Source organism: Colletes gigas, unplaced genomic scaffold, assembly GCF_013123115.1.
Source record: "Colletes gigas isolate AHSC1104 unplaced genomic scaffold, ASM1312311v1 Colletes_gigas_Sc00025, whole genome shotgun sequence".
NCBI lineage: Eukaryota > Metazoa > Arthropoda > Insecta > Hymenoptera > Colletidae > Colletes > Colletes gigas.
The window spans coordinates 1,430,829-1,448,369 of record NW_025106654.1 but is presented as its reverse complement, the minus strand read 5'-3'; the positions used below and the strand labels follow the sequence as shown (position 1 = coordinate 1,448,369).

General features: G+C 40.4%; 5 protein-coding genes across 5 annotated transcripts in view; 4 read left to right on the top strand and 1 right to left on the bottom strand.

Moving 5' to 3' along the window:
• LOC122401548 (dynein axonemal heavy chain 1-like) overlaps nucleotides 1–17,541 on the bottom strand; it is a 111,191-nt gene that overhangs the window by 57,113 nt on the left and 36,537 nt on the right. The window lies entirely within an intron of this gene.
• LOC122401449 (thyrotropin-releasing hormone receptor-like) overlaps nucleotides 1–17,541 on the top strand; it is a 45,969-nt gene that overhangs the window by 14,332 nt on the left and 14,096 nt on the right. The gene's annotated exons all lie outside the window — the stretch shown is intronic.
• On the top strand, nucleotides 1,780–9,122 carry LOC122401448 (cytochrome P450 9e2-like). The gene is made up of 4 exons (XM_043403577.1): nucleotides 1,780–2,949; nucleotides 3,966–4,773; nucleotides 5,129–5,914; nucleotides 8,617–9,122. Exons 2-3 carry the CDS (start codon nucleotides 3,985–3,987, stop codon nucleotides 5,855–5,857), a joined length of 1,518 nt encoding a protein of 505 aa, XP_043259512.1. The 5' UTR covers nucleotides 1,780–2,949; nucleotides 3,966–3,984; the 3' UTR covers nucleotides 5,858–5,914; nucleotides 8,617–9,122.
• Nucleotides 10,205–12,544, top strand: LOC122401445 (cytochrome P450 9e2-like). The gene is made up of 2 exons (XM_043403574.1): nucleotides 10,205–11,272; nucleotides 11,344–12,544. Exons 1-2 carry the CDS (start codon nucleotides 10,343–10,345, stop codon nucleotides 12,094–12,096), a joined length of 1,683 nt encoding a protein of 560 aa, XP_043259509.1. The 5' UTR covers nucleotides 10,205–10,342; the 3' UTR covers nucleotides 12,097–12,544.
• LOC122401446 (cytochrome P450 9e2-like) lies at nucleotides 12,828–14,976 on the top strand. The gene is made up of 2 exons (XM_043403575.1): nucleotides 12,828–13,907; nucleotides 14,001–14,976. The coding sequence occupies exons 1-2, from the start codon at nucleotides 13,113–13,115 to the stop codon at nucleotides 14,754–14,756; spliced, it is 1,551 nt and encodes a 516-aa protein (XP_043259510.1). The 5' UTR covers nucleotides 12,828–13,112; the 3' UTR covers nucleotides 14,757–14,976.

The following is a 17,541-nucleotide window of genomic DNA, read 5'->3' as shown; positions in this document are numbered from 1 at the left end:
TGAAATATGTTGTGAAAGGACGCGTTTGAATCTCTCGTCGCAATTAGAATCGATTTAAATATTTGCATATGGATCCGTCATGTTTCGTGCAACAACCTAACGTTTCCTATCTAAGCTACCATCAATGGGGAACGTTGGAAGAGCAGCGCGTAGAATCAACAACATCCGAAATAATCCGATTAAATCTTCGCGCGAGTCACGGGTCGTATGATCGCCGTTCTTGCGCGTTACTTTATAGCTGTCAGCGCCATATTGATTACGCAACAACCCTCATCCTGTAAACAAGCGTTTCATCTCGCTACCATTGCAACGTTCCCTGACACGAGTGTCTGTTCCAATCTCGATCGAGTTGGACCTGTTAGTGACGGTTCTAGTTCTTCTGGCAGCGTTTTTCACAGTCTACGGGTTCGTATTGTATAAATTAATACTAGGTCATGTGGATTCCATATTGTTGATCGTACAGCTACTATCGAAACTCTTAACTCTCCCAAAGATTTAACCCTTTTAGTGCCAACAACGATATATCGTTGCGTATGCGATGGTGTCTTATTCTTCGCATTAGGAGAAAGCTCTGTCTCAAAAAAAATTTGTAAAACATTATAAAGGGTCTAATTTTATTGCAAAAGCATTTAAAAAATTATTTTTGGGTTTAACCCTTTGCCCTAGAAGCCTTTTTCGCTCGGGCGAACCAGCAACTCAACACTACTTTGTGGTGGAAACGTATGTTATTCTAGAGTCGTCATATTATACAGGGTGTTCGACCAACCCTGGGAAAAATTTTAATAGGAGATTCTAGAGGCCAAAATAAGACGAAAATGAAGAATATCAGTTTCTTGACTGAGGCCTCGTTAAAAAGTTATTAACAATTAAATTAAAAAATTTCAAACCGCACTGGAAAAATTATTTTCGATTGCAGGGGTCAATTACAATCATTTTTGGTAAATACACATACCTCCGAAATCCTACCCACTTTCGAGAAAAAAATTCGAGTAGATACTGAACTTTTTAGGTGAAATTAAAATATTTAAAATCACACTAAAAAAATTATATTTAGTTACAGGGGTCAATGACAATCATTTTTTTCATTACACATACCCCCGAAATCCTACGCATTTTTGAGAAGAAATTCCTTACCGAAAATCTAATTAGGTGCCTAAATTTTTCGACGAAAAAAAAATTTCAAATCGTTCTGAAAAAATTATTTTCGTTTGCGGGGGTCAATTTCAATCATTTTTTGTGAATACACATACCCCTGAATTCCTACCCAGTTTCTAGAAAAAAATTCGAGAATGTGTGAAATTTTTCAACGGGAAAAAAAAATTTCAAATTGTTCTGGAAAAATTATTTTCGGTTGTGGGAGTCAATCACAATCATTTTTGGTGAATAGACATACCCTCGAAATCCTGCGCGTTTTCGAAAAAAAATTCAGTACGGCTCCACTTTAAACGTTAATAACTCTTTAACAAAGCCTCATCATATTTTGAATTGATTATTTATTAAAAAATCATTGAAAATCAAATACTTATACTTTATGCTACGTGACCTACATAAAACTGTGATGAAACAATGATTATTCTTATGTGTAAATATTGTTTGTAGAAGAGAAACTTGTTTCTATGTTTTTTATCATATTTTATAATTGTGTTATTTATATGATTTTCAATAAATATTGAAATGCAATTGCCATTACTTTATTCTTTCTTTATTTCGTAATATGCTGCTTTTTGAATTTTATAAATATCATTCTTAGTTTGGTTTTTATGAGCTTTTTCTCTAACCATAACAAACTCGTGAAATTGGCTCGGTATTCTTCGCATAGGCACCCGTTTTTCGCTCGGCACTAAAAGGGTTAAGATATTCGAGGCTTATAGAGACTTTCAAGAGTTCTTAGCTTCAAATCGTACTGGAATTTTACGCCATACGTTATCGAGAATACATGTTAGGGCAACAAAATTGTAACGTAGACGTCAGAAGTCTTCCTATATTCGCGTTCCATTACGTCGTATAATTTTTCAATATTCAATATAAGGACGACAGTCTTATATGACGTGTTATTTAATATTCCATGGAGCTTTTTCTATGAAAAGTGCATTGTTTGGTCTTCTCTGGCACGTTTTGACAACGTCTGTCATTATTCTGCAGCTTCCAACGGTTTCAACTTTACGAAAACCCTATTCTCTCTCGATAAAATGAAACTTTATATTCGGTCGAATAAAAGTCTCCGTACGCCGTGACTATCGATCAGTGAACACTGAATAAACGTGAAAAGAAAATTTAGGTATACAGAGTTAGGTTTAGGAAGCGGAAAAAGATTATAACAAGAGTCGGTATACATGATCTCAAGTGGGGTGAATCACTACGATGGCTTCTTTTAACACATGTACAATTAAGGCATGAAATACTCTTATCTGTCATTCTTCGAAGTTTTGTTATCTCTGCTATTATTGAATAGCTCATCGAGTAGGCTTGCGATATGATTATAGTTGTGATCGATGTTAAAATATTTTTTTTGAAAATTGATAGACACTGGGCACATACAGGGCGTCCATTCTGTTTTGTGCCATTAATATTACGCGTAGCGAAAAATGTTTCATGTAGAATCGACTTTTAATAAGATAGAACAATGGTTGTATTCCAGCAGGATGTAGCGAGAATTGTTTAACCGGTACTCTTACAAGGAGGGGAAAAGTGTAATTGGTTAATAATGGTAAATGCAGAGCCACTGCTATATATTTCGCGTACACCACATCCTCTCTCACTGTCAAATTGGCTTCTGGCCTGGCGTTAAAGTAAGACACGTCTGACACAATTTGCACGCGCGTAGGTCGTTATTCGCCGTCAATTGAGTTTCATTCAATTGTACTTGCATGCGCGTTGTTCCTACTAGCAGTTTACGGTCAAGGTCATGCAGTGTAAGGAAATAAAGGGACCGTAAATATTGTGAACAAGGTAGATATTTAGGTAGTTTCGTTTGGGCCATCTTCTGTATTTAATAATCAGCGAAGACAAGAGATTCTGATCGTTGTAGGCAGTTAGAGACAAAGGTGAACTTTGAAATATCGCTATCGTCGCGATCTTGAAACCTAATTTGGAGATGTGTCACCAACGGAGAACTGTGCAATGATACATTCACACTAGGATGTGTTATCATTGTTATCAAACCTGCGTATAAGAGTCAGAAGTCACGTGACCGCTGTTCTCATATATTATCTCACAATTCCCGACGCGAGAATAGTTACGAATCGTTCGCGAGCGAACAGCAACAACATTCCGGGCTAACTACTTTTCTGAATCCACCGGTACCGTTAAACGAGTTCTATTTTCATGTAATGATTAAGAGTTTTAGATTCGTTTGTAAACTATTTATTGCGTTTTGTGCGAGAGAAACGGGAGAATCGTAACGCGGTAATAACAACTAACGCGGTGTGTTTGTTTTGAATTTCTAACCGCGTGAAATTTGAGTTCCAGTCATCGTACGTCTTTCAGTAAAATCTCTTAGTTTTTTGAAAAATTAGTATGAGTCATTGATTACTAGACTGCGGATCTTTATGCAAATTCACATTTTTATTAATAGAATTAATGAAATCAGAGCTTTCTAGAGCTCCGTCTCAACCCCTAAATATAATAATTCGTATCTTACTTTAAGTATTTCTTATATTTTTGCATATTAAATGCATTCTGTAGTTTTCTGAGGATTAAAATTTCCCATAAATGCATAAACATCCGCAGTCTATTGATTACGATCCGATAAGTCCGATGTCAGACTATTTAAAGTTAAAAATATCAGATCCAAACGATAACGCGTAACGATTTCGAAAGACAACTATCTAAGCGATGATTATCAATCGACCAATCACAAAGTTCGCGAAGAAGATAAATCCGTGAGCTAGTTTACGAACGTATCTAAGATCCGAAATCTTTATTCGAATAAAAGGAATAAAATTTGCCCAAACTCCCTCTTCTAGAGAATAGGTGTTCGCCAAGATGGACGCGTTTACGATCGCTCTGATCCTCGTAGGAGCGGTTCTCCTCGTCTATAACTTTATATGGAGACGAATGAACTATTTCAAGGAAATGGGAATCCCCCACGACTGGCCGCTTCCGATACTGGGCCACATGGCGCCGATTACGTTTCAACGCGTACACATTGCCGATCACCTCAAGAACGTATGTGAGCGTTTCTCGGACTGCAAATATTTCGGATTCTACAACTTTATAATGCCAGTGATAATCGTCACCGATCTCGATCTGATCACGTCGATCGCCGTTAAAAACTTCGAGAACTTCACCGATCGTTCCACGAGCGTCGACGGCGATTTGGACCCTCTGATGGGGAATAATCTATCCGCCCTTCGTGGCGATCGTTGGCGGGACATGAGGAAGCTTCTCAGCCCGTCGTTCACCTCCGCCAAGTTGAAGGCCATGTTCAATCTGGTGATCGACTGCGCCGACAGGTTTTCCGAACACATCGCCGAGGAATCGATAAATGGCAAGGTGTACGATATGAAGGACATCTTCAGTCGATACACGAACGACGTGATCGCGACGACCAGCTTCGGGATCACCGTCGACTCGATGAAGAACCCGGACAACGAGTTTTACAAGTTCGGCAAGCGAACTTCCAGCTTTTCGTTCTCTCAGACGATAAAGATGTTGGCGGGGAATAACTTCCCGAGACTAATGAAATTATTACGACTGTCGATATTCGGGGAAGAAACTCAACGTTACTTCAAGAACATCGTCACTCAGACTGTGAACTTGAGGAAAGAGAAGGTAGGTATCGAGAAACTTATTAAATAGTGCACGTTGGACTGGCGACGTCCCTACTCTAAGTCTTCCTTTCGCGTAAGCACGATACTGAACGTAGAAGTCTATACCCTCCACTGCCAGTGCAGATTGATCTACAAACGTAATTTTCTGCGGTGACGTCAAGTATCTACAGATGAGAGTATCTAATTGGACTTATCTGCAATAGCGAACAATCGTTCAAAATAAAATAGAATAAAGCATTATATGTCCGCAAGGTCGAATCTATTAGAGGTCTCCAGTGCCAAGATAGTATCTAAGGAACAAAGACCACCTTGTAACTGTTCCTCGGACTAGTTTCAAGCATATTCTCCGAAAACAGGGTATCAACCGGCCGGACATGATCCAACTGATGATGGAGTCGAGTAGTACGTTCGGAAGGGAGCTGACCATCGAAGAAATGACGTGCCAGGCATTCGTCTTCTTCCTGGCTGGTTACGAAGCTGCCTCGAATTTGTTATGCTTTACCGCTCAGGAAATTGCCGTGAACCCAGACGTGCAGCTTAGGTTGCAAGCAGAGATCGACGACGTCATGCGTAACACAGGCGGGAAACCCACCTACGACGCTATCAAAGGCATGTCTTATTTGGACGCGGTGATCAACGAGGCGAACAGAAGGTACCCACTCGGGTTGATGTTGGATCGTTTGTGCTTGAAAGAGTTCGAGATCCCGCCAGCGACGCCTGATTCGAAACCTATCACGATTAAACCCGGTGTTCCCGTGTGGATCCCGATAATGGCGATTCACCACGATCCAAAGTACTACCACGAGCCCCTGAGATTCGATCCCGATCGGTTTCTGAACGGTTTACCTCCCCCGAATGTTTACATGCCGTTCGGTTTGGGCCCGAGAAGCTGCATCGCGAATAGATTCGCCCTGATGGAGACGAAGGTGGCATTGTTTTACGTTTTGTTGCGCTGTAACCTCGAGCCCTGCGCCAAAACCACGCACCCTATAATATATCAGAAAAAATCCTTCGCGATGATACCAGAGGGTGGGTTCTGGTTGAACGTTAAAACGAGAGACAGCGCTGCTCGCAGGCAGGCATAAAATGGCGTTGGTAAAATTTCGGATGGAACTGCTTCCGTTAAGTAAAGAGGAATGTTAGGGGGCTATACCAGTGTGATCGCTGGTATACCGTTTTGAGAAAAACGCGTATAAAGTTAAACTTACTGATTTCTTTGTGATAAAACGATATTTACCATAGTAAAAGTTAATCTGCTATTCCGTATCCACATAATGGACCTTCCTCTTCCTGAAAAAGTAAATTCTATTCCTATCTCTCTCGTCGGCATATTCCTTTGCAATGGGATCAATAGTAACTCCCATTATTTGGAAAATTTTCAATATAGATGAAAACCATCATTAAAAATCCCAACAGCCAGAAAATTGACAAGTTCGATGGTTTTTAAATCATTGTGGAGGTGTTTTGGAGCAAGGTGCCAAAGCAAGGTATTATAACATTTATAAATAAGTATAAAGCATTGTTATATAGTTAGAATTTAAAAAAAAAATAATGGAGGAAAAAAAATACGGCAAAAAAAATTCCAGCGGTTCCACAGTCGGGCACTCTAACGCTGCGCTATCGAAACCTTTGAAAATATCGTTGATTTTTTAGGCTATATATGCCCAATGGTTGGCTTTATTTTATTTGTTTCAATTGTTATGTAATTCTGCTTAGTGTAGAAACATTAAACAGTCCACAAAACACTCATATATTGAAGAATGCATAAAAATTCAACGTGTAAGTTACTCTAATACGCAGAATGAGGAAAAAATCGGTTTTTATTTTTTTTCACTGAGGCGCACCAAAATGAAAAATCTGAAAAAATTGAGAATAATAGTAATAGCAATACCTGTTTACTGTAAAAGTATAAAAGTAATTCCGGACCTCCCTCAATACGTAATCGACATTTTTCGGCATTTTTTGCGGTTTTTTATTTTTAACTACCTGGTTCTTCAATCAAAAAATCTGAAAATCTTCCAAAATATGTGCCCCGGTACCCGACATGTCTCTGAATTTTTTTACATTTTTTTACTCATTAGGTCAAGAGAAATTGTACAAAAACATGAATTTCGTTTTCACCTCATTACTACCCCCACGGTCGAGATTTCAAGTTAAAAATTGGCACACAGAGTTTTTTTTGGATAAGCTATCGAATGATCCATCGTTCGCTCAATTCGGTTCGGGGGTACATTTGACCCCCTTATTCGGCTATTTGTAGTTTATTAATTAATTTTTCGGTTAGTTTCACCGTACTTTTACTTTTTCCTCCTAAGCCCTTGGTTTGCTTTTGTAAATCTCGGCATCGCGTTCCCATTCTTTTTTTCACGTGTAAGTAGCACTCTACTTTTTCTACTTGGGTCTAAATTCAATATGCCTTTACATGTGGCACTATCGCCATCGCCAATATACCGCGTATATTGTACTCCATATTTATCAATAGAGTGATTGAGCATGTTTTTCACGCTATCAACCTCCATTTTTGCAGCTGATCCTGAGTGATTTAGATCACAATTATTGTACTCTGCGAGCCATTCGTCATATTTATCGGGATTATTTTTTTTTTTTTTCTTATTCCATACTTCATAACTCTTACAGTAGGATGATTTCACAACTGTATCGATAATCTTTTTGCAGTATTTACCTGCAAGAGCTGTAACGCCAAAACGCGAAGTATGGCCGCGTTTTTTCCAGGTACCATCTCCGGAAAGTGTTACATTACTATCTGAACCTTCTTGTTCGAACGTTTTAGTCTTTTCTTGATCCACGGCGGTTTCCATACTCCAGTTGTAAATTGTTCCACTTTAAAACAGACATAAATTGAATAATACGGTATCCGTGAGCAGTATCGATTATAACGTGATTATCACCGGTAAATAAGAGTTTTTCAGCAGCCGTACTGGTACCCGCGGTAGACTTATAGACACGGTAGGCAAACTTCCTCTTTTTACCAGTCGATCTACGCACAGGATTATAAGCAATCATATCGCAGAAAACCCCTTTCGGCAAAACCAACTAGTCGCTCAATATTAATTTGACGCGCGACCTATCTTCGAAATTTGATACCTAATGAAAAGGAGATAATGATAATCTAAACGTATACAGTTCTCGTGAATACGCGTTGACTAAGTTTCTTTCTCTCGACGATAAGCGCGTTTCTGATTTGCCAGTAACTACTCTTCAGAACACAGCAATTTCTAGTATATAAGGGCCGCGTTTTCTCACTCTGGGAGTTCAGTTTTTCTAAAACTCTCGACACAACGTTACTTTGACACTCGAGGCAAGATCGGGCTATAATCCCCATCAAGCAACGTACCTATCTTAACGGTTTTATTAGCGAATGTCCATTAGACTAATCGAGAAGTAGCTCCCGCGAACGTGCCGCGTAAAAGCCAAGATAGAACTTTCGCCTTCAAGGCTACCTAGCAATAGTACATACTAGTTCTGTTAATTGACCATTGTACTTAAGCATCGATTAGAATATGTTCAAATAGTTATTCTCACTTGCATTATTCACTTAATACAATACTGAACCCTATTAACAGTAAGACTAGAGGTATCTCACGAACCCGGTACACCTTTACCGCTCGAGGTGTACCATTACTACAGAGCAAGATCCTAAAAACATCCTCAAAACCTACGTGGCTCCCAGGGTATAAAGCCCCTGGTTCGTCTGGAACTCCTTTCTCTTTCCCAACCCAGACAACATTCTAACATAGTAACATTCTAGAGAGTATAAACTTTCAAAATATGCAAAAAAGAAGAAATCCATTTTTCAAAAGTACTACACTGGTATAGTCCCTTAATGATGTGGTTCGGAAGATGGAATATTGATTTCATAGGTTGTTTCCGGGGCTTGAATAAAAATTGATTTATGTATCGACGATCGTCGTTTGATTAAAATTTGAATGCATTTAAAAATTTCGTTACAAATTTTCCCCTTTTCGATCGATACCATCGTACTCCAAAATGTACAAATATTATATTGTATAATAGGTTGTGGAATATTTATAACAGGTGAAATATACTTCTAGTTTTTTCTATAATTTATTATTATCATCCTCGATGTCTTTAAAAAATTTCGAAGCTGCAATAATTGATCTCGATCGGTTTTCCAAGATTAATAGCTCTGATATTGACTAATCTATCGCCACTTGGCGATAGTTTTTTAAACGAGTCTATATCTGAGAAGCGTTCGCGTCAAATCGGCGTTTCCTTAAATAGGATCACGTTTTTCTTATCGTCGTGGTGCAATAGCTGATGTTGATGCAAGTTCAATGATATATAACTTTACGTGTGTAATTTTTGTTCAAACAGCGATAACTACAACTTGTTATTGTCATCGGATTATTGAGATAGCATATCAGTTAGTATATTAGTATATACTAATATATATGTATATTAACTGATATGCTATCTCAATAATCCGATATATATATAATTAATGGTGTGTTACTTTGCAGCCAGATGATATCTCACACAATTTTACGCAAATACGAAGGACGTCGTTTTGTAAAATAATCACTGATTGATTGATTATTTGTTATTGTATTTGTATCGGTAGTCGGTTCGCGAATGCGTCAACGTACTTGTCTCACCTCGTATATTTTATAGCATTACATAATATTGCGTTGAATTCTGCTCTTTCCTGCCGATTCACAGTCCACGTGATTGTTTATCGCGATATCTATCTGTGGCGCTGCTTCGCTGCGGGTAGGGGATCTCGTGAGAATTCGTAGGAGGACAGAAAAGGGAAAAGAGGGGGCGCGTTTCGTTCGGGCCTGCCAGTGGACTCATCAGTAAGGCTTTCTAGCAGGCCCTGCCTTAGACGACTGGGATATTGGGAAGTCGTTCGAGGAGTGTATATATAGCAACGGAGGGGTCGGTCGAGCGCTTGTGAGAGCGCGACCCCTCTGGTGGCGAGCATGGGAGGCGACGCCACATATCTATTCCCACAGCGCGTGAGCTATAACTTCAAAACAAGTCGTCGACTCTAGAAAAGCGAGGCTTTGTACAGAGTAAAAATTGTTAGATCGATTATACATAAGGGTTGTAGATATCTATTTCCGTTAAACTACCTTTCGAAATCGAGATTCTCAATTCTTGAAGAAAGCAATCATTACGCGCGTCAATGCCAAATAAACCTAGTCAAGGATGACCTTCGATCGTCGATCGAGGAAATAAACACCTTCGAAAATGAGTCAGTTCGCAACAGTTACACGACATGCATAGTTATTTCCACCGTTAAATGCAATCGATAACTACTAAAAATAGTAAAAAATGTAATTATGTAAATGTCGCTGAGTGTATTCGCATCACATGTCTTAAATGCACGTTGAAAACAGATACCTCTGGCGCGTACGCCATGTTATGAAATAATGTGTCGCAGTATCACAGCCAGCAGGAACATTGACGTCACTGGCTGATAAATTTGCAAAACGTCTACTGTTCTGGATGTAACGCATTCCACGACTATGTTATCTTTTATGTAATCTGTTAGCATACACGATAACTATTATCGATGGAGACTAATGTATATTAACGACGGACTTTACAAACGTAACAGCATTATTCTGTCGTTGCCAACGCGACACAACATCGTGTCCAACAGTTACACCTCCATCATTCTCGCGCATTTATCGCAAGCTTTATCCGTTCAAAACACAACCATCATGGATCCATTTACGGTAACTCTATTACTTGGTGTAGTTTTTCTACTCATTTATTACTATCTGTGGAGAGGTATGAACTACTTCAAGGAACGCGGAATCGCTCACGATCCGGTGATCCCGATCATAGGACACATGTTGCCGATCATGATGCGTCGCATTTACATGGGACACTACCTGAACGATATGTACAATCGTTACTCGGACAGAAAGTACTTTGGATTCTACAATTTCATCAGGCCCCTCATAGTGATCCGTGATCCCGACCTGATGAATTCGATCACCATCAAGAATTTCGATTACTTCACGGACCATCACCCCGTAGTAAACAAGGATCTGGATCCTCTGGTAGCGAAGAACCTGTTCGGCCTCAAGGGCGATGATTGGCGAGAGATGAGGAAGCTTCTGAGCCCGTCGTTCAGCTCTGCGAAGATGAAGATCATGTTCAAGCTGATCATCGACTGTGCGGACAATTTCACGAATCACGTCGCGATCGAGTCGAGGAACGGAAAGATTTACGAGTTGAAGGAGATCCTGGGTCGATATACCACCGACGTGATCGCGACCTCCAGCTTCGGGATCGCCGTCAATTCGATGATGGATTCGGAGAACGACTTCAACACGTTCGCCAGAAAGACGCTGCAAATCTCGTTCGCTCGAGGGATAAAGATGTTCATGGGCGGGACTTTTCCCAGGTTGACGAAGCTGCTCGGACTGAGCGTGTTCGGCGAGCAGACACGTCTCTATTTCAAAAGAGTCATCGCTGAAACTGTTCGACAAAGGAAGGAAAAGGTAGGCAACTCGTAAAATAAGTTTTAGATATCGCTGTCGAGCAACGTTGTAATTCTGTGTCGATGAAACAGGGCATCTATCGTCCGGACATGATCCAACTGATGATGGAGTCGAGGAACTCGAAAGGAGAGGAACTGACGATCGACGAGATGACGAGCCAGGCGTTCGTCTTCTTCCTGGCGGGCTACGACACGTCTTCGACCTTTATGTGCTTCGTGCTTTTCGCGATCGCCGCGAATCCGGATGTGCAGGCCAAGTTGCGAGCGGAGATCGAGGAAGTGGCGCGAAAGGCCAATGGCCAGCCAACTTACGACGCTATCAAAGACATGGCCTACATGGACGCGGTGTTGAACGAAACGAACAGACTATTCCCAGCGGCGCTGTTCCTCGATCGCGTGTGCGTGAAAGAGTTCGAGCTTCCGCCAGCCACGCCGGACTCGAAACCCGTCCTGGTGAAACCCGGAGAGGCCGTGTGGTTCCTGCCGTTGTCGTTTCAAACCGACCCGAAGTACTTTTCAGACCCGATGAAATTTAAGCCCGAACGGTTCCTCAACAACGAAGTTCCGCAGAAAGTTTATATTCCTTTCGGCATGGGACCGAGAATTTGTATCGGGAACAGGTTCGCCCTGATGGAGACCAAGATCATGTTGTATTATCTTCTGTTGCGCTGTGAAATCGAGCCCTGCGCGAAAACTACGTTGCCGATAACGCTCAGCAAGAAGAGCATCATGATAAGCGTAGATAATGGGTTCTGGCTGAACTTCAAGGCTAGGAAGAACATGTTTCCATCGCAACCGAACGGTGTGAACGTTGCAAAAGCTTAAAACTTTTTGTATTATCGTATTATTATAATACATGTTACAAGCTTCTTTTTTAAGAACGGTTTTTCTTTGTAAAGAAGATCAGTGTAAAGAATCGCGAGGAACGTCGGCCGTCATTTTCATCACCTTTCTACAAAATGACCTGTTTGATAAACTTAAATTGTTGCATAAAACATTTCAAGTAGGTGATAAATCGATACACCGCGTTCCACGCCTTCTTTTAAACGTGCAAATCGTTATTTTAATTCTTTGTATTTCCCACGATACCACGTTTTCATCATATTTTTCTACGTAGCAGCGTCCCATTTTTCATTTTATATTTAAGTTGGATCGTAAATTTACGACTTTATATCGGTTTAGTTTTATAACGACTCGAACTTCGCCTTTTCGCCTTTCTTTTATAAACTGCAAAAACGGCGAATAAATTTATCAACTAATTAATAAAATAGGATGCACTCCTGTAACGATGATTAAATGCAAAATTTGTGTTGAAAGTCTTGTACATAATTTTCTTTTTCTGGTATAAAGTAAATAAATGTTAAAATTTGAAATAGGAAAATTAAGTACTAATTTAAATATATACCTAGAACAGTTACTTTACTACGTCCAAGTTTATTAGTTTATATTGGCACAATAATTTCCCATTTAAAAACCGGATGTACATCTTATTATTAAATTATTCATATCGAATTTATTTTGTACTATGCGCAATTTTAAGAAGTGTCTTCGATAGAAAAAAGTGGTGAGTTTTATGCCCGTATAATAAAAAATAAATCTCCCACTGGCTTGCACCAAGATCCATCTTCCTGGAGGCTCGTGCATCAGAAATTTCAAGCATCGAATCTGTTATCGAGGCTCTATAACAACGTCAGAAGTCACATGCTCGTCTCGTTTTTACACTATATATGTTCCAGTCGCTGGCACGACCTTAGTTTACTATCGTTCGTTGGCGGGCGAGCAACAAGATCGCCTCGACTACCGGTCTATGAAAGTAAAAGTAAACGTTCGCGCGAAACAGGATGGAGATGGATCCACTTATGTCGACCTTGATCCTCGCGGCAGTGATTCTCTTCGTTTATCGCTACCTGTGGAAAAGATCCAGCTACTTCGAGGAACTGGGAATCCCTCACGAACGGTCGATCCCGATCCTAGGCAACATGGCGCCGATCGTGTTCTATCGAATCTTCGCCGGGGAACACTTCCATCGGGCATACAACCGTTTCAAACACTCGAAGTACTTTGGATTCCACAACTTTACCACGCCGGTGATAATTGTTCGCGATCCCGATCTAATCTCGTCGATCGCCATCAAGAACTTCGACAACTTCACCGATCATCGTGGATTCGTGGACGGGGATCTGGATCCCTTGATGGGGAAGAACCTGTTCGCCCTTTGCGGGGATCGATGGCGGGAGATGAGGAAGATTTTGAGCCCGACCTTCACCTCCGCCAAGATGAAGACCATGTACAAGCTGATCGCCGAATGCGCCGACAGGTTCACGGAACATATCACGATGGAATCGAAGGGAGAAAAGGTGTACGACATGAAGGACGCTATCGGACGTTACGCCACCGACGTGATCGCCACCACCAACTTCGGGATCGCCGTCGACTCGATGAAGGACCGGGAAAACGAGTTCTTCGTGTTCGCCAAAGAAACTTTGAACTTTTCCCCCAGCAGGACGATAAAGATGCTGATGGGGAGGAACTTCCCCACTCTGTCCAGGCTTTTCAGGATTAGGATATTCAGCAACGCGGCCCATCGCTACTTCACGAGAGTCATCGGCGAGGCTGTCAGAACAAGGAAGGAAAAGGTACACAACTTTTGGTATCTATTTTTTTTTAAGCTGGACGAGTGAAGAACGATGAAAATTAGATCGTATCGTTTGATCTATGCCCGCGAACAGGGAATCCACCGACCGGACATGATCCAACTGATGATGGAGTCGAGTGACTCGAACGGAAACGAACTGACGATCGACGAGATGACGATCCACGCGTTCATCTTCTTCCTGGCTGGGTTCGACACGTCCTCGAGGTTGCTCTGCTTCGTCGTTCACATGCTCGCCCTGAATCCGGACGTGCAGGCTAAACTGCGAGCGGAGATCGATGAAGTGGCGCGAAAGGCCAATGGACAGCCAACTTACGACGCCATCAAAGACATGGCCTACATGGACGCGGTGTTGAACGAAACGAACAGACTGTTCCCAGCGGCAGGGTTCCTGGATCGCGTGTGCGTGAAAGAGTTCGAGCTACCCCCGGCCACCCCGGACTCGAAGCCTTGTACGATAAAACCGGGCGCGGTCGTGTGGTTCCTCCCTTTCTCGATGCATCGCGACCCTGACTATTTCCCCGATCCAGAGAAATTCGATCCCTCACGGTTTATAGGCAAGGAGGCCCCTCCGAACGTTTACATCCCGTTCGGCTTGGGACCGAGGATTTGTATCGGGAACAGATTCGCGTTAATGGAGTCCAAGATCGCGTTGTATTATCTTTTATTGCGCTGCGAGTTGGAACCGTGCGCCAAAACCACGAACCCGATGCGTTTCGACAAGTCGAACTTCTTAATCACTCCCGAAACTGGCTTCTGGTTGAAGATCAAGGCTAGGAAAACTGCCCCCGTGTCGCGTGCGAATGGCGTCGTAACTCAGAAAGCTTTTTAAATGAAATTATCTTCGCGATTATTATCATTTAACAATATTTTAAGTTTGTTAATATTAGAGGTTTCGTCTATAGGCTCGAGACAATGGGAATGGAGGCTAAGATCGACCGACCGAACCACACTCTAGATGAGGTTCTGCGCGAACATCGTTGTAATTATTGCCGACAATAGGTTGAGATTATCTAACTGAACTTTGAGGGTAGCAAGAACGCCGCTGCATCGCCTGCAAACGGTTGTAATGTCGGTGAAACTTACAAGGAACCATTGTACACTTATAAAGCAGCCAAAAATAATCGACACGTATTTTTTTTTAGCTGCGGTAACTCGAGTTTAAGGGGTGAAACCACCCCTTGAAGTTTTGGCTCGAAACGGCTATCTCGAAAACGGAAAGACATACAAAAAAATTGATAATGGGCGAGGTTGATGGTTTCTTATGTACAATAACATGGTGTTAAAAAATTAAAAAAAATACAATTTGTTTATAACTTTATTAAAATGTCATAACTTCTGAACGGATTGAAGGATTTTAATTTTCAAAAATGCGAACGACGCGTATTTTAATCAAGAATACGTAGAAATCGCAAAAATATGCAAAAAGTTGATCCTTGACGCCGCAAAATGAGAAAAACCCCATAAAAATGGTCCAATCTTCAAACAGCCATAATTCCTACAATAGTGAATATATTTCAATGAAACTTTTTTCTGAAGTAGAGCTCATAGGTACCTACAAAAAAGTATTGGCCAACTTTTTTGTAGGGCGTCAAACAAAATTATTAAAAATGAAAAACGAATTTTTAAGAAAAATCGACAGGGTGCCTAAATTTTTCAGCGAAAAAAAAAAATTTCAAATCGTTCTAAAAAAATTATTTTCAGTTGCGGGAGTCAATTTCAATCATTTTTGGTCAATATATATACTCCCGAAATCCTACGCACTTTTGAGAAAAAAATTCGAGAATGTGTGAAATTTTTCAACAAAATTAAAAAATTTCAAACCATTCTGAAAAGATTATTTTCGGTTGCAGGGGTCGATTACAATCATTTTTGGTCATTACACATTCCCCCGAAATCTTGGGCATTTCGGAGAAAAAAATTCAGTACGGGCGGAACTTTAAACGTTAATAATTTCTTAACGAAGCCACCATCAACAAATTGGTATTCTTGTATTTTTCCCGATTTTGTCCTCTAGAAGTAGTGCAAGCCTACAGTGCTTCATTAAAATCAAAGTTAGAACGGCTACTACCATAATGGATGTGCGCGCAAGATGTAAATCATCAAAATCTGCAAAACTGTAGGAGGCAATTTTAAAAAATCGCATACCAATGCATTTGGAATAAAATGCTCGTCATTTTTTGTCATTATGAAAATTTCAATAAAATGAAAAATTAAGTTAATAAATTTTTTTTTGTTATAAACAAATTGTATTTTTTTTTAATTTTTTAACACCATGTTATTGTACATAAGAAACCATCAACCTCGCCCATTATCAATTTTTTTGTATGTCTTTCCGTTTTCGAGATAGCCGTTTCGAGCCAAAACTTCAAGGGGTGGTTTCACCCCTTAAACTCGAGTTACCGCAGCTAAAAAAAAATACGTGTCGATTATTTTTGGCTGCTTTATAAGTGTACAAAGTTTCATCAAAATCGAAGCCGGACCGTTCGCTATGGTTCCTTGTTAGATTGGAACGTCTTTAATTGTTTGGCTGCGGTCTCTGCTTCGAATTGAAAGCGTGCTGATGTACAGTGTCTCGCTTAACCCTGAGTACCTTGACTGCGACTTGTCCCATTGTTTACTCGATGTTTCACGTGTTAGATATTAAAAATTTTTATCTTTCAGACTACAAAAAATCGCTAACCGTGGCGTTGTATCGCGAATAACGAAACACCCAATGTATGCTTTTGTTGTTGAAACGAAGACGTGTTTTGATTCTAACAATGTCTCTGTTAACAATTTCGGTGTCTTATCGAACTGTTGAACCATGATAATTAATCATAACGAATAAATACAAACATACAATAGCTTACTGATACGAAGTTTATTTTTATTCTTAGCTCGCTATCAGTCATTTATGCCGAGTCAACAAAACGATTGCAAGAGTTTCAGAGTCTTGGTTGTAGTAACAAGCGGATAAAAACTACCGGGGATAAAACAAATAAGATGAAAATGGCAGAAGAATTATTTTCTGTCGATTAATAAATACTTAGTAAGTTAGTCTCATTGATTATCTGACGTAATAGGGGCGTACATTGACCGCATAATCCAGGATAACGGAAAATCTGGAGGCATGCTATGACCGCAGGGCAACAGGTGGACTACAAACGTAACGTAACACCGTAGAATATAATTATGTAATTTCTTGCAAGTCATAGTCTTGTGACGCAGTATGGAACAACCAATTACGTAATTTACACTTGGATAGTAGATCTAGTAAACATTCGTTGAAATCTTAAGGCATGAGTAAACAATTTAACCGTGACGTTCACTCAATAATACATTTTAACAAAACGAAGCGACGATTAAGATTATCACGCGCTGTTTCATTTGAATTTCGAATGTGCAGAATGTCCCAAAAAAGCAAGCGTGAAACTGCGTCGGTTTCTCGTCAATATCCCCTGATCGCACAATGAAAATTCATTGAATTTAGTGCACGTGATCCCCAAAAGAAGTATAAGCGCCTGCATATATGCATAAAATTTCTCCCCATCTGGTACAGTTGGACTTGCAAAGATTGGAAACATTTTTAATGCCTCCGATTTTTGAGTTAGTTAAAATGCATTTCCGTAAACAAG